This window comes from Arctopsyche grandis, chromosome 4 (assembly GCF_051622035.1).
Source record: "Arctopsyche grandis isolate Sample6627 chromosome 4, ASM5162203v2, whole genome shotgun sequence".
Taxonomy (NCBI): Eukaryota; Metazoa; Arthropoda; class Insecta; order Trichoptera; family Hydropsychidae; genus Arctopsyche; species Arctopsyche grandis.
The window spans coordinates 930,915-956,088 of record NC_135358.1 but is presented as its reverse complement, the minus strand read 5'-3'; the positions used below and the strand labels follow the sequence as shown (position 1 = coordinate 956,088).

Genomic DNA, 25,174 nt, shown 5'->3' with positions numbered 1-25,174 from the left:
GTAAGACAAAATTTTCGAAACAAAATAAAGGCGCCTGGAAAAGGACCATGAATTGTTGGAATGGCAACTTCGGCATCGCTGCTCGAATATTTGAAAAAAATGACTGTATGTACATATATTAATCAAGTGAACAATTTTTTTATTATTAGATATTTTTTAAATTTCATTCGAAATGGTGTTAACGAATATTTTACGAATTTACGATAGATTATTCGAATATTTGTATATCTGAAAATCGGGCAAATATTTGAATATTCGATTGAGAACCTTACTGTACATTTATTTGTAAAAAAAATGTTTTGGTCATTTCGATTCCTTTACAAACATCACTTGTCGATAGTGTTATTTAAAGCTTTCGTCGATTATATTAATTTTACCCCTTCTTATTCTTTCCCCGTTCAACTTGAAAAATTAAATTTATTATATAATATTTAAAATTGGTATCAAAAATAAATACACATTGTATATGTATATTATCAATTGGTATATTTTTCAACGGTGTCCGTGACGGGCCGGAATGTGAAATTACCGAAAACGCAAATATCGGAAGGCAAAGATCGAAAATCGAAAGATCTTAAGTCGAGAGATCAAAAAAAAGGGTGCATGGTAAACGGTACAAGCTCACTTAATTTGCCACCACTATATACATATAGCCAACCACTTTGTTTTAACTTCATCAAATTCGATGCAACGAATTTGCGAACAAATGAGGGGAAGGCCACAAATGAGGGGAAGTTCGGCAAAATAGGAGATTGTCGGTCGGAAGTTAATAACCATCCAGATTTTGTCAGCGTATTGTTACAGATCAAACGTCTCTCGACGCTCCGTGAGAACGGACGTGCCGAAGACGTACTCTCTGTGCGAGCGCTCTTAATACAGCGATACGCCATACCGTCAAAAAACCCACACCTTTTAACATACACAACAAACACCCCCCACAAAACGAACACCAAAAGAACACATGTTGGCACCATGCGAGGATCCAACCTGAAAAAGCGAATTAAGAAGACACTGATAACTACAACCGAAGCTCCTCAACCAGGCTACTCTCAGACCGCTCAGATGGAGACCGAGTGGCAGTTTCCAAAACATACGGCAAAAAACGTGAAAGATGTTGCTCCTGAATTTAAAATTCAGGAGAAAAACAAATTTGAAGGGCTCTTGGAAGTTTCCGATGTCCCCAGAAGCGGTGGAAGAATCTCGCCTATCATCATGACAGTTACTGGCACTCACGGCAGCATGATCGAGTCGATCAAGAAGTTTATAAAAGACTTCACAATGACTTACATTGGTCAAAATAATGTCAAGATACAATGTAAAAGTCTTGAAGACTTTAAAAAGCTTCGGGATGGTTTGACACCAGACCGACAATTCCATACCTTTTCCAGGAAGGAGGAAAAGGAAATAAAAAGTGTCGTACGTGGCTTGCCGAAATTGCCGGAAGCTGATATTAAAGATGACATCATCAGACAGGGATTCCCTGTAACCAAAGTCATACAGATGAAGACGAAGGAGCCTAGGAGCAACGCCACCGAGCTATACTTGGTGTTCTTCGAGCCATCGGTATCGGCAAAGAAGATTAAAGAAATCCGGTACATCTGTTACACAAAGGTCAGTGTCGTTAAATATACTAGTAAATCACAAAATATTACTCAATGTTTCAGATGCCAAGAATATGGACACGCTGCGAAAAACTGCAATCGGCAGGCCAAGTGCGTCAAATGTGCCGGCACTCACCTCACCGCACAATGCAATCAAGGAATAGTTACCCCTGCTGTCTGCTCAGGCTGTTCAGGATCTCACCCCGCTAACTTCAAAGACTGTCCAAAAAGACAGAGCTATCTGAAAATGCTGGAATCGAGGAAGAATCGAGCATCAACTGTCAAAGCCAACCCTTGGAAACTCCCAGTGGCGCAGCCACAAAATATCCCGGTCGTTAACGATCATAACTTCCCAAAGCTACCGACCATTAAAACTCCTTCACCAAATATCCCAAATATCCCTAAAAAACCCCATCAACCAACCAATCCCAACATTCAACCAACAACAGACCTAACTTCCATGGCGTCTATGACGAAGATGTTGAAGATCCTCCAGGAGATTCGTGCCAAGGCCAGCGGTTGCACCGACAAACTAGAGCTGGCACTCATGCTTGTCGAATATCTCGATGTCTTTGATTAACGGGAGGCGCCTGAACATTCTAGCTTGGAATGCTCGTGGACTTAAGAATAAGATTGACGAACTAGAGTCGGCGATCGGTGAGTACTGTGTTGACATAGTTTTAATCTCCGAGACCTTCTTAAAACCTCATATCCGTATTAACCTACCTAACTTTAACTGCTATCGCGAAGACCGAGAACAGCATGGAGGGGGAGTTGCCATTTTTATAAAATCCTCAATTAAACATTGTCGCGTAATAACTCCGCCACTAAAAAATTTAGAACTAACCGCCATCGAACTAACAATTAACAACACCCGTCACATAGTAGCATCCGCTTACAATCCTCCCCAAAAACGATTATTGGCATCCGATCTTAGCAAAATATTTAACATTGGTAGTTCGGTAGTGGTAGCTGGTGACTTTAATGCCAAACATCCGTTATGGAGTTGCGTAAACACTGACCAACAAGGCACAACTCTTTTTAAATACATTCAACTAACAGATACAATCTTACTTCATCCGGATACATACACACACTATCCCACAAATAACTCACAACCATCCACACTAGATCTTGTCCTCGTCAAGAACTGCCCAAAAATATCAACACCAAATGCCCTTCAAACCCTGTCGTCTGATCATCTCCCGATAATCTTCTCAATCGACGGGAAACCCGAGGAAATCATCAAGCATAGTTGGGATTACGGGAGAGCTAACTGGCGAGAGTTCAAGTCGTACATAAATGACCAAACCATTCTAACTTCTACCACACTCACAAACAAAACCGAAATCGACAGCTCCATAATACACCTAACGGAATCAATAACTCGATCCAAACACCTTCACATACCTAAGACACAATACATTGAACACAAATTAGAGATAACTGACTTTGTTGCAAATCTAATTAAAAGTAAAAATAAACTCCGTAAAATTTGGCAAACATCAAAAAATCCAGCATTGAAAACATTAATTAATAAGCTCACATATCAAATTAAAATTAGAATCAAAGAAATCAAAAATGAAGCTTGGTCTAAAAAATTAGAAAAATTGAGCTCAGTTGATGGCTCTCTATGGAAATTAGCTAAAGCGATTCGCAGGACAAAAAACTCGATTCCTCCATTAGATGATGCAGGAATCTCAGTGACGCGTGATTGCGACAAAGCAGAACTATTATCAAAATCCTTCCAAAAACATCACACACTCACACAACATTACAATCACATACCAACGCATAATAAAGTCAACCGGTCCATTAAAATCATCACAAAAACCCTTTGATGACCCTTTATGGCCCTTTAATCCGACCAATTTAACCGGAACAGTTCGTTTATATAAACTTAACAACCTTAATGAAAATAACGTGGAAAGCTTAGATGCTGGATCGTTTTTTCATGGAGGATATTCAACATACAATTATCTGAGTTTGGACTCGAATTAAATTGAACAAATCGCCTGTGGAACTTTCGAGAAGATGACTTCATTGAGGTGTTTATGATTGTACATATGATAATCTTCTTACTACGTTATATCCGTGCTTTTTTACTAACCTCTTATACGTTTCACATGGTTTTCGTGTAAGCGGTCATTTTTTATATCCATTATCTCTTATCCGATCGTTTTCATACTTTGCCATATTGCTTATTTTGGTCATTAATATAAGTTAAGGTATCATCCGCAATTACGATGGTGAAAAAATATCGTATTAGACACGTTTGAAAATACTGCATTGTATTCAAGGTGACGTTTATCATTCACATCGGTAGTTTACTCGATTCCTCCATTACATGATGCAGGAATCTCAGTGACGCGTGATTGCGACAAAGCAGAACTATTATCAAAATCCTTCCAAAAACATCACACACTCACACAACATTACAATCACATACCAACGCATAATAAAGTCAACCGGTCCATTAAAATCATCACAAAAACCCTTTGATGACCCTTTATGGCCCTTTAATCCGACCAATTTAACCGGAACAGTTCGTTTATATAAACTTAACAACCTTAATGAAAATAACGTGGAAAGCTTAGATGCTGGATCGTTTTTTCATGGAGGATATTCAACATACAATTATCTGAGTTTGGACTCGAATTAAATTGAACAAATCGCCTGTGGAACTTTCGAGAAGATGACTTCATTGAGGTGGTTATGATTGTACATATGATAATCTTCTTACTACGTTATATCCGTGCTTTTTTACTAACCTCTTATACGTTTCACATGGTTTTCGTGTAAGCGGTCATTTTTTATATCCATTATCTCTTATCCGATCGTTTTCATACTTTGCCATATTGCTTATTTTGGTCATTAATATAAGTTAAGGTATCATCCGCAATTACGATGGTGAAAAAATATCGTATTAGACACGTTTGAAAATACTGCATTGTATTCAAGGTGACGTTTATCATTCACATCGGTAGTTTACTCGATTCCTCCATTAGATGATGCAGGAATCTCAGTGACGCGTGATTGCGACAAAGCAGAACTATTATCAAAATCTTTCCAAAAACATCACACACTCACACAACATTACAATCACATACCAACGCATAATAAAGTCAACCGGTCCATTAAAATCATCACAAAAACTCCCACTAACAGTACTAAAAATATAAAATTGGTGCATCCGTGTGAAATCCAAAATATAATACGTAATTTAAAAAATAAAAAGGCACCTGGGCGAGATTCAATAGATAACATCATAATCAAACAACTTCCATTTAAAGCTTTAGTCTCACTATCTAAAATATTCAACGCATGTTTACTCACCGGGTATTTCCCAGAATACTGGAAAACAGCCAACGTAATTCCCATACTTAAGCCCGATAAAAGCTCAAAAAACCCGGCCAATTATCGACCCATTAGCTTACTTTGCACGCTTTCAAAAATTCTGGAAAAAATAATCTACACACGTTTACTTAAAGTCGTAAATAAGAAATTAATAAATGAACAATTTGGATTTCGCACTGGACATTCCACGACCCAACAACTAACAAGACTAACTGAACACGTGACGAAGAACTTTAATATGAAGAGAAGTACCGGAATGGTATGTCTCGACATAGAAAAGGCCTTCGACACGGTTTGGCACGATGGACTCATTCATAAGCTCCTTATTAACAAAATACCAAACTACCTAATTCTCATCATCAAATCGTATCTAACTCGTAGAAAGCTAGTGGTTAGCGTAAATAATGAATTATCGTCTCCAAAAATAGTCGCAGCTGGCGTTCCGCAGGGGAGCTTGCTTGGCCCACTCTTGTTCTCCATATATATAAATGACATACCTATTCCAAAAAACTGTCACATAGCCCTATATGCAGATGATACCGCTTGCTTCACAAGTAGCAAAAAACCAGACACTATTCTTAAAAATCTTGAATTTGCAATTAAAACAATTACTGAACACTTCACCAAGTGGAAAATTCAAATTAATCAAACCAAAACAGACGCCATATTCTTTAGTGTTAGAAAGCATAAGCCAAGTTCAGATCTGAAAATCCCCTCTGGAGAAAGTCTGAAATGGCAGTCAGTAATAAAATATTTAGGAGTAACGTTCGATAAAAGAATGAGATGGGCACCTCACATTGAGGCAGCGAAATGCAAAGCGATGCGGGGTATATCCTCAATATATCCAATATTTAATCGCCATAGTTCTTTATCAACGCTAAATAAAATAAAATTATATCGCGCGCTCATATTACCATTATTAACCTATGCTTCACCTGTATGGAATAACGCCTCGAATACTAACCTTTCCAAGCTCCAAGTAATACAAAATATATCCCTAAAAATAATTTATAATACACCCATATATACTAACCTGAAAACACTGCATGCCCTATATAATATTCCGTTTGTTACAGACATTACTAACAAACTAACCAGTAGATTCTATGAAAGAATCACTAATAACCATACTAACACACTTGTGAAGAGTCTCGGTGATTACAACAAAATGTCTATACCCTTCAGGTATAAACACAGATTACCTAAACACAATCTGCTTTAGGTCATCGACTTTAGATAGTCTTTAATTAATATTATGTATTAGATGTATTATGAACATTTATAAGGATTGTAAATAGGTTTTTGAGCTCTTTTTCCTATTATGCTTTAGATTAACATTAGAATAATATAATACTGTGATTACTAACCAAATTAAATTAAAATTGTAAAATAGAAAATGATCAGTAGATCAGTAGCTATTAAAATAGATATAAGATGTATTGTGAAGATAATTTCGTAATAATAAAAAGCATTTAAAAATCAAAATCAAACGTATTAGTACTGATTAGGGTTTCTGACCCGGGTCGACCCGGGACAAACATTCCCGGGAATTTACGGAATTTTTGTTGTCCCGTGTCCCGGGAATTCTTATCTCTAATCCCGGGAAATGGATTTAAACAAATCAAAAAAAAAAAATCGAATATACAACATTTTCAAGACTGCGCGAAGGCAAATAATACATCAAATACACAAAGAATCGTTAAATATTATCAACTTTGACTGAAACTGAAAGAGTTTTTTCCATTGCTGAAAATTTTTGTACCAAATCTAGAAATAGGCTTTCGGATTCTCATTTAAATATTTTAGTATTATTTAAATAAGTTTACTTTTATAATTACATTTTTTCCAGTTAATAGATATATTATGAATTGTTTACTTTTTTATATTTTGTAAATAAATATTTTTTTTATTAATAAAAAATAATAACGCATCCGGGGTCCGTCCCGTGTCCCGGGAATTGAAAAAGTCCGGGAATACAGAAACCTTAGTACTGATCAAGATAGTAAACAACAAAAAGTTTATTTATAAATTCATACATGCATTCCCTGCATACATTCGTCGTAAAGTTGAACATACATACATATATTATATTATATGTTCAATATACATATATATTATATTATGTATATTACACAGTTAGAGAATGGAAATGAAAACGAAAATATTTTCGTATTTTCAGTTTTATTTCAAGATATGAAAATTTAAATTTTTGAACATATAATATTTGAAAATAGAACATAAATATCTTGTTTTATAGTTTTTCCCAAAAATATGAGAAAATGTAAATTCTGATAATACACATTTTTGTCTTTAACATTTATGATTAGAAATACTAACAACATGGACACACTTTATAGAAATAGTAACAATATGGACACACTTTATATAAGGCCGAGTTTTTCTCCTTTCATCCAATGTTGTTTTATATTTGTTTTACAACTTCAATTAATTTTTTTTACGTAAGATCTTTTAAATGTATCAAAAATGGCAACCTTTTAGTAAAGTATATATTTTTTTTTCGAGGTTCGAAACAAGTATTTAGTCATAAACTATCTAAAAAAAAATACCTAGTAATTTTTCTGCCAACAGAGCTTTAAAACAGCTATAGAAGAATACATTATGGCACAATTGTGTATTGAAATATTTAAAATATTGAGATAACACATTATTTTTCATTCAATTCAACTATGTAATTGTAAACTGTGAGAATTATGTAATTGTAAACTGTGAGACCATTATTTAAGTAATATATAAGAAAATAGTTGTAGTTTCACTTTTTTAGCATCGTTTAACGATGATAAAAAATCTGATTAGTCATTTGATCATATTTTAACCGCAGTTTCCTTCTCGCAAAAATTTACGTTTTCGAATGGCAGATTTGAATGTGACGCACACTTTGGGTCGTCTGCAATTATTTCACCAATTTTCAATTGCTTCAACCAATCCAAATCACAATTACAATTCCATTTATTATTCCACAGATGTAAACTGTTCGGTTCTAGGTTGTTTATAACTCCATCGCCGAATACGCACGGATCTAACGTGGTTAAAAGATTGTCATTCAAATATAAACGATTCACTAATGTCATCTTCTCGAAATTTCCACAATCGATGTGCTCAATTTTATTGTCGTCCAAATACAGTGTCTTAATATTTGGTATTTGGGTGAACGATCCGACGTCTACATTTGACATTTTATTGAAAGTCATCAATATGGTTACAAGTTCAGGTAAAGTTACAGTTCCGGTCAAATTGGTTGAATTGAATGGCAATACCATTTGGTTCACGAACAACATTCGCAAAGTTGCTGCTACAGCTTTTAAAGCGTTTTCGTTGATATGATTGACTTCACAACGACTTAAATCTAATAATGTCAACGACTGCAGGCCTTCAAAAGTGCCTTCTTGCAACCTTTCAATTTTCATCCCTTGTAGTTGCAATGTTTTCAAATCTTCAAAAGCATATCCTCGAAATGCGTTGTTCTCAATACTGTCAATTTCTCCCGAAATCATTTCAAGTTGTGATATTCGAAAGCTTGTTGTATTAATCCAATTTTGGGATAATTTTTCGTTTTCGGTCGAAAGATTTCGTATCCGTAGAATATCTATGGTAGTTTTCCCATCCGAAAAATTCTGAAAATAACATTAAATTAAAATTACGTTTCAATTGACAATACATATATTTACTTATACATATGTGCACACAGTGAAAGCTTACCTTAACTTCTTCTTCTATCATCCCTGTCAAGTCATTTACGTTTACATCATCACATTGGATAAGGAATATTTCACTTGGAAAACTAGTGTAGCATTTTGGTGCAAATGGAGATTTTTGTTCATATTTTTGGATTGAGCCTGACTGGGTAACGGGAAATATAATCGTGAAACACAACAAGAAAATCATCCCGGACATTTGATTAATCCGTTATAATCTTCCCTTCGCAGCCAAATATCTGTGAAATTTACAATACAGGTTGTCCTCGACTTACGATGGTTCGCAATTTTTTTATTAATTAATTATTTTTCAAAAATTGATTGATAAATCTCAAGCGGATGTGAGTTATGAAAACGGGGAATTCTCTTTCGGAAGAAATGAAACATCGCAGTAGTTTTAAAAATGAAGTTATGACTAGAGGTAGGACCGGAAGCGTGCTGTTTATTGTTCAATTGTTGTAAATCCTTTGTAAAAAAGGTTCGGCAAACAATTAACAATGCATTTACAACATTTGAACAATATACAGCCCCCTCAGGGTCCGGGCTTTAGTTATGACTCATTCCTTTGGGATTCGTCACCAGTCGCACGACGGTAACAAACTCATATGGTCGTTACTGTTTGTTACATAACTGTTCGTTATTGTTTTAGGATGTTTATTTCGTGTTGATTAGCGCTCAAATTTTTATTTATACGAACATTTATAATGTGTGATAAAGAAACGGGATAATGACTGATAAAGAAACTCTTGTTAAAAAAAAGAGAAAGGTGATGGACTTAGAAATGAAACTTGAAGTGATAAAACAATATGATAGTGGTAAAAAAGTGATGGACTTGGCAAATAATTTGAAATTGTCACATTCAACGGTCTCCACTATTTTAAAAGATAAAGAAAAAAATCGTCAAGCCGTTAAAGGGTCCTTGTCAATCAAATCTAAAATAATAAATAAAAAAAGACTCGGATCGATTTAGATCGATGACAAGATTGAAAAGCGAATTCCATTGCGTCTCTTAAAGCTCATTATTTAAAAATTACATTTGCGCAAGAAATTGAAGCAATAGAAGAAGGAAAAACTTTTCAAGAATTTTGTAAAAATTATAATATCCTTCATGCTTTAAGAAATATATATATATACATATATAGATGGACCCTTTAACGGCTTAAGAAGTTACTTCAGCATGTAAATATGTACGGAATATGGAAAAAACTCACCAATCGATTTGAACCCGTTTCTCTTTCCATATACGAAAAAGAAAAATATGTCGAGGATATTACTAACCTAATCGTACAATTTAGTGAACGTCTACAATTTGACGTAGATAACGAAGATATCAGCCAACTTCTTGAAAATGATTCAGAAGATCTAACCAATGCAGAATTATAAGATCTTGAAACTCAAATAGTTGCAGAAGAGGATATTGATGAAAATGAATCAATCACATCTGCGGAACCGCTGAAAAAATTTTTATTGAAAGAAATGGCTGCTGCTTTTAATTTGATTAATCAAAGAATACAAAAGTTTGAAAAGATGGACCCAGACAGTGAAAGATTTTCAAATGTGAACCGCAGGATTCAAGAAAATCTCGCATGCTACCAAGAAATATATAGAGAAAAAAAACAGGATACTGTTCAAACAAAATTAGACACATTTTTCAAAAAACTCATTTGACTGTATCTCAAACTGAAGATGAAGAAATAATATGTGATAAGTGATGAGGATGTATAATTTATAATTAATAAGTACGGATGATGTAGATGTTTAATTTTTTTTAAATTTAAATTTGAATTTATTTGAATTACTGTATTAATAAAAGTAAGTAAAATCACCGAAAAAAAAAATAAATATATTCCTCGACTTACGACCGAGGTTCTGGAACGTATCTCCGTCGTAAGTCGAGGAATACCTGTAAATTTGCAATACCAAATATTTGGTTTTAATTACAACTTAACAAAAATGGAGAATACCAACCCTTTAACAGCCATGGTGTACGATAGACACATTCGCTCTCTTCGCCAACCTCTCTGAGAATTAATGTGTGGCTGTATTTTGAAAAATATTTGATTTATCTTAACGTTGATAACAAAGTTACTGATTATTTGATTGTGATGTGTAATTTTTTGAGACAAGTAAGATTTAATGATCGATGTGATGAACGAGGTGGATTTTGAATGGTTTTTAACCTGTCATACATCGGCTTTTGTTGAAATTTTGACAATTTTTAAAAAAAATATCACTCCATTACGGTACACGGATTATTTCGCAAAAAGTGATCTTGCGCAAGTCACTAAAATCTCGATCACGGAACATCTGGCACTCGAGTTCTCGTTAGTACATTATTTCACGTGTGTATCTTTCGATTGATGGAGTTTTTGGTTGCCAGATGTTCCGTGATCGAGATTTTAGTGACTTGCACGAGATCGCTAGTTTTTTTGTGGGATAGTCATCGAACCCTCCATTACATACATATGTATATGTATAATCATCAACCAATAATCACTTAAATAATTAATTTTTATAAAAATTTATTATTAATAGTTTTTTGTGTATTTTATATATACACAATTGTGTCTTTATTGATGTATGAGTGGAATTTTAATCTACTCTCTTCCATTTGGGTCTCGAAGGGATGTTCTTATTTATCGGAACAGGCTGCAGTTGCAAGACATTCCCTTCTTTGTATTTTTACTACTCACTAAATTTTCATTTATCCGCTATTTTATTACTTTACTGTTTTTTTTTTGATTCTGTTTGAATGTTGTTTATTTATATCTTTTCTTTTTTTGTGATTTTTATTTTTTTACTTATTTTTTGCTTTTGCTTTTTGTTCTATCTATTTATTTTTTGTTTTCCTCCCTCTCTTGTTTTATTATATAGGCCATTGTGCTGCATTAGGTTCTTCCTGCAATGCCACAATTGTCCAAAACTTTTAAATAAATAAATAACAAAATATGAAGGTTTATTTACATACTTAAAATTGGGATCAATAATAAACAGACGTGTATATTATCAATAGGTATATTTTGAAATATGAATCATAAATAATAAATTAATATTGTGAGAAAACCTACAATACATCATTAGTTTTTTATACACGTTATATACATATATGTAGGTAAAAGTGATCTGTGATAACTTTATTCGTTTTAATATTTCTCCTCGCAAAAATTGACGTCTTCGAAAGGTAGATTTGAGTGTGACGCACATTTTGGGTCATCTAAAACTTTATTGTTATTTTTCAATTGTTTCAACCAATCCAAATCACAATTGCAATTCCATTTATTATACTCCAGATTTAAAGCGTATGGTTTTAAGTTACTTATAATCTCGTCACCGAAAACGCAAGAATCTAACGTAGTAAGTTTATTGCTATTCAACCACAACCGATCCATCGATATCATTTTCTGGAAAGTTCCACAGCCGATATTTTCAATATTATTAAAATCCAAATACATTGTCTTAATATTTGATATTTGGGCGAACGATCCGGAGTCAATATTTGGGATTTCATTAAATTCCATTACAATAGATGAAATTTGAGGTAGTTCGACAGTTCCAGTTAAATTAGTCGGATTGAATGGCAATACCATAAAGCTCACAAACAATAATACCAATCTAGGTGCTACAGTTTTCAAAACATTTTCGTTGATGTGAATGACTTCCAATTTACTTAAATCTAGAGTTGTCAACGAGTATAGGCCTTCAAATGTACCTTCTTCTAGTGTATCAATTTTCATACCTTGTAATTCTAAATATCGCAAATTTTCGAAAGCATATCCCATAAATGCATTGTTTTCAATGCTGTCAATTTTTGCGGAATATATTTCGAGTCTATAAATATTGAAACTTGTTGTATTAATCCAGTTCTGGGATAATTTCCTGTTTTCAACATTTAAATTTCGTATACGTAAAGTAGAAATGGTTGGCTTTCCAATGGGAGAATTCTGAAAATTTAATCAATATTCTTTTATTGCATTTTGATTTATTGTTTATAAAATAAAAATTAATGTTTACCTTAATTTCTTCTTCTATCATCGCTGTCAAGTCATTTACGTTTACATCTTCACATTGGATAAGGAATATTCCACTTGGAATATCGGTAAAACATCTGGGTGCAAATGAAGATTTTTGTTCGTTTTTAAGAACTTCGTAGGAATGGGTAACCGGAAAAATAAATGCGAAACACAGTAGGAAAATTGCTCCTGACATCTGATCAATCCGGGATAATATTCCCTTCGCCGCAAAATATCTGTGAAATTTACAATACAATTGCAATACCAAATTTTTTGGTGTTAATTATAGCATAACAAAATGTAGAATTCCAACCTTTTAACAGCCATGGTGATCGATAGAGAAACGTTCGATTTCTTCGCCAACCTCTCTGAGAATTAAAGTGTGGCTGTACACATTTTGTAAAATATGTCTTAAGTCTGAATGATAAAATACCTTAATTGATAACAACATTATTGATTAATTTGATTATATTAATTTTATCATTTGAATTTTTTTGAGATAAGTAAGATTTGATGATCGATGTGAAGAAGCAGGTGATTTTTGAATTGTGGTTAGCCTGTCATACGATTCTTTGGCCATTTATTAGAATGTTATCACTCCATTACAATCATCAACCAGGGGATTATTGACCAACCCTTCGGTTTTATTGGCTAACCAACGGCATCTTTTTCAACAGTATTTTTAATGCTTAAAAGTATTAAGACACAACAATGTCCGTGAGTACATATAGACAATGTCCAGAATCATTAGACGTGTTGATGCTAAAAATTGGAAGAGTTTTAAGTACTGACCTGATGTGTGGCATCTAGTTTTTGTTCAGTTTCGGCTATGTGGAATAATTATTAATATCTTGCGCGTCATCTTGAAGAAGCGATAAATGATCCTACAACAGATAAAAATGATGGCTCAAGGAAAAATAAATCGGATGTGACCAACCCACGACTTTATGTACCTATGTTTTGAGGAATTTAAAAATAATAAAAAAAACTATATTCAACAGTGACAGACAAAAGGTCAAAATAAGAATGTGAAATATTGTTTTAAAAAAAATACCCATAGCTCATTTATGAATTTTAACTAAAACCCTATAAACTCTAAGTATATAAATAATACAAATAATTTTTTTTATTAACTATATAATTAATCAGTAGATTCTATGACACAACCACTAATTAACTAAAGGGCGGGTAGGAAGCGTGGTTTCTCCAGGAATCAGGGCGTTTTGGATCTATTTACAAAGCTAGAGTGCAAAAAAAGAGGTTTTTCATAAAATTGAACAATGCACAGCAACAATTAACAATGAACAGCACGCTTCCGGTCCGATCTCTACTAATAACCATTCTAACACAAACTTGTGAAGAGTCTCGGTGATTACAACAAAATGTCTATACCCTTCATGTATAAACACAGATTACCTAAATACAATCTGCTTTAGGTCATCAACTTTACAAAGTCTTTAATTAATATTATGTATTAGATGTATTATGAGCATTTATAAGAATTGTAAATAGGTTTTTGAGCTCTTTTTCCTATTATGCTGTACATTAAAATTAAAATAATATAATACTATGATTACTAACCAAATTAAATTAAAATTGTAAAATAGAACATGATCAGTAGATCGGTAGCTATTAAAATATATATATATATATATATATATATATATATATATATATATATATATATATATATATATATATATATATATATATATATATATATATATATATACATATAAGATGTATTGTGAACATAATTTCGTAATAATAAAAAGCATTTAAAAATCAAAAATCAAATTAATATTTAATAGTTACAAAATTTTTGACCATTCTAAATACATAGTGGACATTTTTCGGAAGAGCACATATTTACATATATAAAGGTCACAAAAAACTCAATTCCTGGCTGATGGAACTTTACTAAAATTAAGCTCAAACTTATCCGAAGGTTTCTTTACTAAACTTGAACTCAATTGATTCAAACCTCCCAAGGTTTCTGAAAAAACCATAAAATATCTGGATTCTCTACAGCAAAAGTACTACTTCCGGCTGAGGTAAATATATTCAAAAAATATTAGTGTATGAACTTTATCATTTTTTATTACAAGTACAAAAGTTACAGTCTGATTCGTTGAGTGGTTTAGGAGATACTTGAATTCCAAAAAATCAGGACACCTATAAAGAGAGGTACCACTTGCAGTCAATTTAAAAATTTGAAAAAAAAATTATGCCGTATCAATATGCATTTCAGTAACCAATATTAAGTTTCAGTTCGATAGGTCTGACTGTGTCATAGATACATAGATACACACACACACATTTAAATATGATCAGTGATCGATTCTGAGTTAAAATGGAGAGTTCAAATTTTCACACGATTACAAAAGATGATATTTTAATATAAATTTATTTAATAAAATGCTTGACATGAAGTGAGTTCCAGAACCTTTTTAAAAAAAGCCGTATATTTTATACATATATTGTATGTTCATTAAAAAATATAATTAAGGAGAATAAAACAAAAATGTAAAAAAGTTGTATTCCCGATCTCCTTTTAAATAGTTAGGTAATTTAATTTTAAATGTTCTTTGGTATGTTGTTATTTAAAAATTCCCGGAAATTTCATTTTTAATCTTTTCACAAACATAAAAGCAGTGATACGTTCAAAGCTTCCGTCGATTATATTAAGTTTATTGTGTATAAAGTATTGGAACCCAAAAAAACACACATTTATCTGCATATTATCAATTGGTATATTTTAAACTTGAATCATGTAAAACACATCTTGAGTCTTTTTTATATTATAAATCTAATCAGTTGATCATTTTAATTACTTTAAATCTTCCTCCTCGCAAAAATCGACATCTTCGAACGGTAGATCTGAATGTGACGCACACGTTGGGTAGTCTGAGACTTTATTGTCGATTTTCAACTGCTTCAACCAGTCCAAATCACAATCACAATTCCATTTATTTCTCGCCAGATTTAAAGTGTATGGTTTTAAGTTACTTATAATCTCGTCGCCGAAAACGCAAGGATCTAATGTAGTAAGTTGATTGCTATTCAACGACAACTGATCCATCGATGTCATCTTCTGGAAAGTTCCACAGTCGATGCTTTCAATTTCATTCCAGTTCAGATACACTGTTTTAATATTTGATATTTGGGCGAATGATCTGGAGTCGATATTTGACATTCTATTGATTGACATTACAGTAGCTGAAATTCGAGGTAGATCGACAGTTCCAGTTAAATTTGTTGGATTGAATGGCAATACCATAGAGTTCACGAACAATAATTCTAATCTAGGTGCTACAAATTTCAAAGCGTTTTCGTTGATGTGATTGACTTCCAAGCCACTTAAATCCAGCGCTGCCAATGATTTTAGTCCTTCAAATGTACCTTCTTCTAGTGTATCAATTTTCATATCTCGTAAATGTAAATAATGCAAATTTTCGAAAGCATATCCTACAAATGCCTTGTTTTCAATGCTGTTGGTTTTTGCCGAATGTATTTCAAGTACTGAAATACGGAAGATTGTTGTATTAATCCAATTCTGGGATAATTTTCCGTTTTCAATAGATAGATTTCGTATTATTAGAGTATCTATAGTTGGCTTTCCGATGGGAGAATTCTGTAAATATTTTTTATTTTGTTTGCTCTGCACATACATTCATACATATGTACATACAAGTATTTTATTACAAAAATGCTTAATAAATGTGTATGTATATTATATTATAACTTATTACGAATTAAATTAAATTTTGTATATATTTTATACATTTATATATATATATATATATATATATATATATATATATATATATATATATATATATATATATATATATATATATATATATATATGTTATACTGTTATATACATACATATATTTGAAAATATACTATATATACATAAATGTAACCATTTTAAACAAAATAAAAATCAAATTTTAAATTATAATTTAATTACAATTTATTTTCTATTATTAGCAAAAATGTATGTCTACCTTAATTTCTTCTTCTATCATCGCTGTCAAGTCATTTACATTTACATCTTCACATTCTATATTGAAATTTTTACTTAAAATATCAGTAAAACATCTTGGTTCAAATACAAGTTTTGGTTCATTTTTTTGGACTGCGTAGGAATGCGTAACCGGAAATATAATCGCGAAACACAACAGTAAAATCTTTCCGAAATCGATCCGGCCTAATTTCCATTTCTCCGCAAAATATCTGTGAAATTTTAAATGTTCATCTAATATCAATTTTTTTAGTGTTAATTATACTTACACAAAATAGAGAACACCAACCCGATAATAGCCATGGTGTTTGATAACAAAACGTCCGTTTTTATCGCCCAATATTCTCAGAATGAAAGTGTGGCTATATTTTAACAAATAATGGATTTATCTTAATTATTAACAACATCATTGATTAGTTTGATTAAGTTCTGCAATCATTTCATTTAAACTGTTTTGAGATAAGAAAGATTTACTGATCAAGGTGACTACGTCTTTAAACTACTACTTCTTTAAAATAATTAAGTATTTTAATTTGAGGTGAATTGTATTTAATTCCAATAATTTACCCAAATTAAGTCATTTTTAACAACTTCATAAACATACTAATTTGTTCAAAGCTTTCACCGATAATATTTATTTTTAAGTTTTTCCCCGTTCCCATGTACGGTTCTTAACTAAAAATATTAGTTGATTATGTTTAAAATCGGGATAAAAAATAAAAACAAATTGTATCTGATTATTATCAATTAGTATATTTTTTAGAATTGAATTACAAATAATAAATATATAATATGTGAAAGTTAACAATCCATCTTTAATTTTTTTGTTTTACAAATCTGATCGGTTGTTTATTGTAATGGCTTCAATCTTCCTCGTTGGAAAAATTAACATCTTCATAAGGTAGATTTGAATGAGATGCACATTTTGGGTCGTCTGAGATTTTATTGTTAATTTCAACTGTTTTAACCAGTCCAAATCACAATTGCAATTTCATTTATTATACCCAATATTTATCGAGTACGATCTTAGGGTACTTAAACAATTAGATGAAAAAAAATAACCATAATTAAAAACAAATAATGATAAGAATAAAACAAATATGAAAATGGAACATGCTACGATCCCAAACTAAAAAGTCCTTAGTTTGGGATCGTAGCAACCAGATCAGTATATTTTAGATTAAACAAATCCAAACCAATAGAAATTCGGTTGAGGAGCTTGATGCCCCTGGCGACAGGCGACAAAACCATCAAACTGGTACGTGCCTCGCGTGAGGAGAATAAATAGCGCTATCTAATTTATCCGAGTTTGCTGGGAACATTGAAGTTCAATTTAGCAAGAATTTGAGGATTGCACACCAATCCAATCAGTAGTTTATAAAAATGATTCCCTAGATATACTCTACGCCGTGAATTATAACCTAGTGCTTCCAGTAGATACGCCAGTGGATAGAGCCAGGGATAGCGACCGTAAACGACCATGTAGGTATATCTGAGAAACTTTCTCTGCACTTTATCGATTCTCAGAAAATGGACCCTATCACTAGGGCTCCACATTATGGGTGAGAACTCGAGTATGCTTAGTACTAGTGAATTATGTATATAGGATACAGAGTACCAAGGCACTCGGGAAAAGTTTACTTACATACATATGCAGGGCTATTTTTGTCATGTAATACGGGGAACGGTATTCCGGCACCTTTTTTAACGGTATTTTTAATGTTCAAAGGCATTAAGACAAAACAATGTCCGTGAGTAAATATATATAAATAGGTAGACAATTTACAGAATCATTAGGTGTGTGGATGCGTATCACGACATAAGGTCCAATGATATAAGATCCAATGACAAAGGTACCATGAAGGAAGATCCACCTGATAAGTGATCCAGACGATAAAAAACCCAGCTGATAAAAAATCCGACCGAAAATCGTCCAACCGGTTAAAGGTCCAGCCACAAAAAGTCCGAAAACAAAATATAAAAAAAGTAATAATGGTTGATAAAACGCTCCATATTTAAATCTAAATTTAATTGAATACTCGGTGAATTCTTGATACTCGATTGAATATTCGGTGAGTTAATCGAATTTGGAATCGGGTGTGGTCACCCGGGTTAAATTGTTTTAATTATTTTCCGAATATCATAATATTGTTAGATTAAATGCTTCGTGATGGAGTTGGATATCGAGTCGGGTGTCGTCAATCAGATTCTAATTGTTTAAATTACTTTCCGATTACAAAAAATAGTTATGCTTAATTAAATAGTCCGTGATTGAATCGAACATCGAGTCGGGTGCTGCCAGCCGGATTCAAAAGGTTCAAATGATTTTCAATCGAGTAACAAATATTCACCGAGTATTCAATCAAATAGCGAGGGTGGCATCTATGTAGTTTTCAAACAAATTATCTGTCTAATCTTATCTTCTTTTGTAACAAAATATCTGTTAATATATAATTAGCTATTATAAAGTATTATAAAACATTAACAACACTGTTTTACGAAGAATGTGCATGTTGTCATACGCTCATAGCGTTGTTTAAATAATTATAAAATAATATCGTAAGACATTGGAAAATTTTCATACGATATCTTGATTTGATGAAATTTATATATTATATCCAATTAAATAATTGGAAATAAATCTACACGTCAATACATTTCAAATCTTTTTAAATACGTTTATTCTTAAAAGTATTGTATGGATGAAATATTTTACTAGTTTTAGGTGATTAAAAGATTACTGGTATAAATTAATCTGATAATTTTGTTTTCTAATTTTTATTTTGCATACTGCATGCTGCATATTTATTAAATTGTTCGGCTATTTTTTTTAAAATACCAGTCCTATTTTTTTTGCGTGATTTAGTACTATATTTGAAAAAAAAATGTATTCAGAATTCAAATGATATTTCCTTCGAAACTGATAAAACAATTACGACCACAGCTTAAGAACCACTGAGATGTAATGTAATCATTTTAATTAAAATTAAATTCAAATTCGAAGGTATCAATTTCTCAGCGATTGACTTGATAGTTAGACGACAATAGAATAAAAATCAAAAAAATATCGGTTTTCTCGTTTGTATACATACTATTGCAGACATCTATTTAATGTACATATGTACATATCATGTATGTATTCAACCGTTAATCTGATGATTGATTGTCATTATATTGCATTGTTCAATTACACACATATGTAGGAGGAATTTTTTTACAGAAATGTCACCTGATATTGCATTAATTACGTTTGGTTCATATCTTAAAATAAAATTCATTATGATACAAAAATGAAAAAAATATTTTATTTGTGTATTCACTATTTATCATGCATGTATACATACATATGTATATTTCTATATATAAATTAATAGATATAAAATAAATTTAATATTTTGTTTTTTGTTTTTTGGTTTTCACATAACATATTCGTTTTATATTACAAGTGAATACTGGGATCAATTAACACACATTTTAAATTTCAATTCGTATATTTAACAATTTTCAATTCAATTATAATTTTTTTTTAACGATTTTTAGATTCTTAGCAAAAGTTGACTTCTTCGAAGGGTAGATTTGAGTGTGAAGCACACCTCGGGATGCCGTATAGTTTTTTCTGGATTTTTAATTGTTTCAACCAATTCAATTCACAGTTACAATTCCAACTATTATCTCCGATCGTCATGACGTTTTGTCCCAGGCTATTTATCACTGCATTTCCTAAAACGCATGAATTCATTGTGGTGAGACGATTGCTGTCCAACCATAACTTCTTCAACGAAGTCATCTTTTCGAAAGTACCACAACCAATACTTTCAATTTGGTTCCAATGCAAATAAACGAACTCTGGATTTATATGAGAGAACGACTCAGCGTCTAAGCTCGGTATTTTATTATATACCAGACCAACTTCGGTGAGTCGAGGTAAAGGAACTGATCCAGTCAAATTTTTCGGATTCAAAGGCAATTTCATAAATACCATGTACATCAATTCCAAATTAGATGCTACTGCTTTTAAGGCATTTTGGTTAATGTTATTGACTTCGCATTTGCTTAGTGACAGTCCTCTTAACGACTGTAGGCCTTCAAATGTTCCTTCTTCTAATGTATCGATTTTCATTTCTTGTAATTGCAATAGTATCAATTCTTCGAATGCGTACCCTTTGAATGCATTGTTCTCAATGCTTTTGATTTCCGTTGAAATCAAATCGAGATATGATATACGAAAACTTGTCGTACTAATCCAATTTTGGGATAATTTTCCGCTGTCAACCTTCAGATCTCGTATAGTTAGAAAATCAATGTTTCGTTTTCCGGTTGGAGAAGTCTAAAAAGTAAATCAAAATTTATATTATTTTTCTATAGTTTTAAACGCATCTAATTATATAAGTCATGAATTATATTTAATTAACAAACAAATGACTATAGCAATTATATAAATATTACAATAAAAATCATTGGAATATCATGAATAAAAATTCCGTAAAAAATAAATATTTACCGCAAGTTCTACTTCTATCATTCTTGTCAAGTCATTTACATTAACACCATTGCAATCCATCTGGTATATACCAATTTCATATTCAGTAGAATTGCATGCTGGTGCTAAATAAGGTTTTTTTTCGTTTTTTGAGACAGTATAGGACTGGGTAACCTGACAAATAGCCAGGAAACACGCTAAGAATATCATTCCTTTTGCAATAAAATATCTGTGAAATTTAAAACGGGTGATCCGCTAATTATTATAGTTCTTAATACTTATTATACATATGTACATAGATATATATATATATATATATATTTTCTGAATACGTAAAATACCAACCCTGTAACAGCCATAGCTTTCGGTAGTGAAGCGTCCGCAGTATATACTATTATTTCTCAGAATGAATGTATCTACGTAGGTTCATGTACATACATATGTACATATGTACATACAATATTGACTCAAATAATCAGCAAAATCATTACTGATTAATTGTGTTTTGTTAAATGATAAGTTTTCGACCAGCATGGACATTGTTCTGAGATAAATGAGATTAAGTGATTATGATGAACAAAAAATAGATTTATTTCATAATTAATATTGCTAATTATGTAATGTTGTGGGAAAACTACATATTTTTTATTTAGAGCTATATTTACATATATAATAAATATGTCTGTACATATAACAAACATATTATATAAATATATTTAAATGCTTTTGATTAATTGGTAATCATTTTTTTCATAACACATTGCATTAGTCTGATTCTGGACAAATTATCCAATGATCACAAAACTTCATATATTGCTACAGACGATGCGGGGTATATTCTCAATATACTCAATATTTAATCGCCATAGTTCTTTATCAACTCGAAATAAAATAAAATTATATCGCGCGCTCATATTACCATTACTAACCTATGTATGCTGCACCTGTATGGAATAACGCTTCCAATATTAACCTCCAAGCTCCATATGATACAAAATAAATCCCTAAAAATAATTTATAACACACCCATGTATACTAACCTGAAAAAGCTGCGTGCCATAAATATTATTCTGTTAATCACAGACTTTACTAACAAACGTATGATTTTTTTTTAATAGTAAAATATATATTTCTGTAACAATTCCAAAATAACGAGAATATTTAACTTTATACATGACATTAAATCAGTCAATGATTTAAAGCGGAACCGCAATTTCGTCCCATAAAATCGTCAATTCACTACGCCTTCGGCACATTATCAAATTAATGTATGCTTCGGTTATTTAAATTCCTTAGTACATATACATATACATATGTATGTAGGTATGTGCGTGATTTCTTAAAAAAATATAAACATTAAATGTGTAACTTGTTTTTAGTGATTAAAAATTATACAAGACAAAAGTTCTACTTCCGATTGTTGGATTTTGTTTAAAATTTTTTCGTTACTAAATATAATTATTTGTTATATTATAATATAAGCATAAAATATCATAGATAGAAATAATTTTATTCTAATTCTAAGCTTATCGATTTTAAGTTAGTACATAAAGAAGAAAAATATAAATTTTCAGCTCGATACGTTCAGTTGTTTGGAAAAAATAGTATGGTCACAATATTTTTGACTTACATATCTTAGAAGAAAAAATCTCACTTCTGACTTATCAATTTTTTATTTACATGAAATTGGTACAAGGACTCTACTGGATTTTTGTAAAGAACACACATATTTAAAGGGTTATAGGAACACACATATTTAATCGAACAAGAGTTAACTGCAATTTCCGGTTGACGGATCATCATTAAACTTAATCTTAAATTGTTCGATATGAATTTTTTTTTAATAATAAAAACCATTTTAAGATTATTCTTAGCAAAAATTGACCTCTTCGAAGGGTAGGTTTGAGTGTGAAGCACACCTCTATAGAAAAAAAATAAAATTTAATTATTTTGATAAACAAAAATGTTTTTTTTAAAACGGCGAATGAACATTGTGAAATTGGAAAATTTTGTAAAAAAAATTATATTAAAATGTTATTCAGAGCTACATGGTATGTATGAATTATGTAGGTATATATGTATGTACATATTATACCAAATATATTTAAATGGTTTTGATTGATTGTTAGTTATTATCTTTTTACTTTTTTGTAATAACACGTCGCTATCACATTAGATTAGTAAATAATAAAAAATAGATGAAATCGTGATACATTACATGATTATTTTTGAAAAATTTTCAATTTTCTCATGATGGAAATGAATTCATTTGAAGATTCAATAAATATAATCTTAATATTTAATACGGATAAAAATACTTTAAATAAATATTCAGTATTTTTATTTATTTACAAATTATAAATTAAACTTTCCACTTTAACCTTTGAAGGACGGTGCGCTGAGATCGAACGAGTGTCCCGAACCGGGGTCGAGTAAGATCCCACTATTTTTTTTTTATCAAAATACAGCTTTTTTATTCAATACAAATGGGTTCAATATATATCTTATTAATCATTTTATACATTAACATAAAAAGTTTTAGTCCTATAGAATGTTTTTGACTATTTTTGCTAAAAACTTTAAAATTTTTAAAAATAACGACAAGCATCGACATGCAAACGCACATAGGTAAGGCCAACAGGCGACTGCATGAATAAAAAATCACGCATGTTTGAGGTTTAGTTCAAAAATAGATTTGGATTTATTATATATGTATATGTATATAGTCACAATTTGCTTGTTTTATCTAAAAAATAAACACAATCTACACGTGTTGGCCCATTGCCATACTTTCACAGAATGGATTATTATTATCTATACCTATATCATAGTTTTTATCTACTTTCATCTTAATATAAACACCGGTATATGACTTTGTATACGTAAAATTGATAAATGTATTGATAGTTTGCCTTAAGTATGTTGAATGAATTTATTACTAAGTATTGAATCTTATTTAAGTTCTTTTTTGTGACGTAGCAAATAAACCTCAATAGTAGTTGCATACAAACAAATAGCGAATTTGAATACATATGTATATAATAATACTATGCGTATTCACTTTCGAATTCGAATTCAAACATTCATTTCAAAATGAAAGTGGAAAACGTGTTATATATTTAACTTGTTATTCTCAGCATGGCATTAAAATTTAATTTAGTAAAATTTCAACCTGTTTGCGACTGTGATTATGTTGAATAATTTTCAATATTCTTCCGACGGGCCCACCTCGTAGATTAAGCTTGACCTTTTCCTATCTGAGATTTTCTATTTACTTCATGTATTTAATATTCTTTTTAAACATGATATTTTATATAATCTATCATTAGGAAATGGAAAACTCGATAAAAAGTGTCTTAATAATGTATATATGAATGGAAATTGATAATATTTGTTGAAAACTGTGGAAATTTTTTTCTCTCCATCAATCATCTATAATGATTCATATATCACAATTGCGAAATAATTCATGAACAAGATTTTTATATTATCTTGAAATATTGTTTGGATTATCCGTGTCTTTGTAGATTATTTATTATTTAATCACAGTTTCTAAATCTTTTATCGTCGTACGACTCCCGTTTCAAACATATTTGTTTAGCATCATTTTCTGGCAAACTAAATTGCTAAATTGAATCAGCAATCTTGTTTGGGTTAACAAATATTTCATAGGAAAAATATCGTTAGATTTTAAAAAAGGGGGTGAAGAGATATGAATATAAACGTGATATTTATTTGATTAAAAATCGACTGTCAAAAATGGGAGGCTAAACCACAAAACAATATATTATCCTCTTCTACTTACAATTTCATATTCTGATATGCCAAGTGGAAATCGTCAAACTTTTCAATATAACCGCAAGGCAGTGTGATTCGATACGAATTTAAGTTAGTCATAATTAATAGCCGTGACTCACTTTCTGTATGGATTTTCTTTACCAAAACAATACACAGAAGTTAAAATTTCAAAAACTTTATATAAC

The 25,174-nt window shown here is 31.2% G+C and overlaps 4 protein-coding genes across 6 annotated transcripts; all 4 read right to left on the bottom strand.

Moving 5' to 3' along the window:
* Positions 1-7,126: 7,126 nt before the first annotated feature.
* Positions 7,127-10,706, bottom strand: LOC143911326 (uncharacterized). 2 transcript variants are annotated; one of them, XM_077430179.1, is made up of 4 exons: positions 10,640-10,701; positions 9,950-10,123; positions 8,676-8,910; positions 7,127-8,590 (listed from the first exon to the last, which is right to left on the bottom strand). In XM_077430179.1, the coding sequence occupies exons 3-4, from the start codon at positions 8,868-8,870 to the stop codon at positions 7,781-7,783; spliced, it is 1,005 nt and encodes a 334-aa protein (XP_077286305.1). In that variant the 5' UTR covers positions 8,871-8,910; positions 9,950-10,123; positions 10,640-10,701; the 3' UTR covers positions 7,127-7,780. The 2 variants fall into 2 exon arrangements, with proteins under 2 accessions (XP_077286305.1, XP_077286304.1); XM_077430178.1 differs by lacking the exon at positions 9,950-10,123 and having other exon boundaries at positions 10,640-10,706.
* Positions 10,707-11,519: 813 nt separating this feature from the next.
* LOC143911320 (uncharacterized) lies at positions 11,520-13,565 on the bottom strand. Of its 2 annotated transcripts, none has more exons than XM_077430171.1 (4): positions 13,474-13,565; positions 12,995-13,369; positions 12,683-12,917; positions 11,520-12,612 (listed from the first exon to the last, which is right to left on the bottom strand). In XM_077430171.1, exons 2-4 carry the CDS (start codon positions 13,006-13,008, stop codon positions 11,815-11,817), a joined length of 1,047 nt encoding a protein of 348 aa, XP_077286297.1. In that variant the 5' UTR covers positions 13,009-13,369; positions 13,474-13,565; the 3' UTR covers positions 11,520-11,814. The 2 variants fall into 2 exon arrangements, with proteins under 2 accessions (XP_077286297.1, XP_077286298.1); XM_077430172.1 differs by having other exon boundaries at positions 12,995-13,114.
* An 896-nt stretch (positions 13,566-14,461) lies between these two features.
* LOC143911319 (uncharacterized) lies at positions 14,462-17,093 on the bottom strand. Its single transcript, XM_077430170.1, has 3 exons — positions 17,001-17,093; positions 16,695-16,923; positions 14,462-16,315 (listed from the first exon to the last, which is right to left on the bottom strand). Exons 1-3 carry the CDS (start codon positions 17,012-17,014, stop codon positions 15,512-15,514), a joined length of 1,047 nt encoding a protein of 348 aa, XP_077286296.1. The 5' UTR covers positions 17,015-17,093; the 3' UTR covers positions 14,462-15,511.
* Positions 17,094-20,021: 2,928 nt separating this feature from the next.
* Positions 20,022-23,992, bottom strand: LOC143911325 (uncharacterized). Its single transcript, XM_077430177.1, has 4 exons — positions 23,857-23,992; positions 21,537-22,030; positions 21,213-21,420; positions 20,022-21,038 (listed from the first exon to the last, which is right to left on the bottom strand). Exons 2-4 carry the CDS (start codon positions 21,548-21,550, stop codon positions 20,256-20,258), a joined length of 1,005 nt encoding a protein of 334 aa, XP_077286303.1. The 5' UTR covers positions 21,551-22,030; positions 23,857-23,992; the 3' UTR covers positions 20,022-20,255.
* Positions 23,993-25,174: the final 1,182 nt, after the last annotated feature.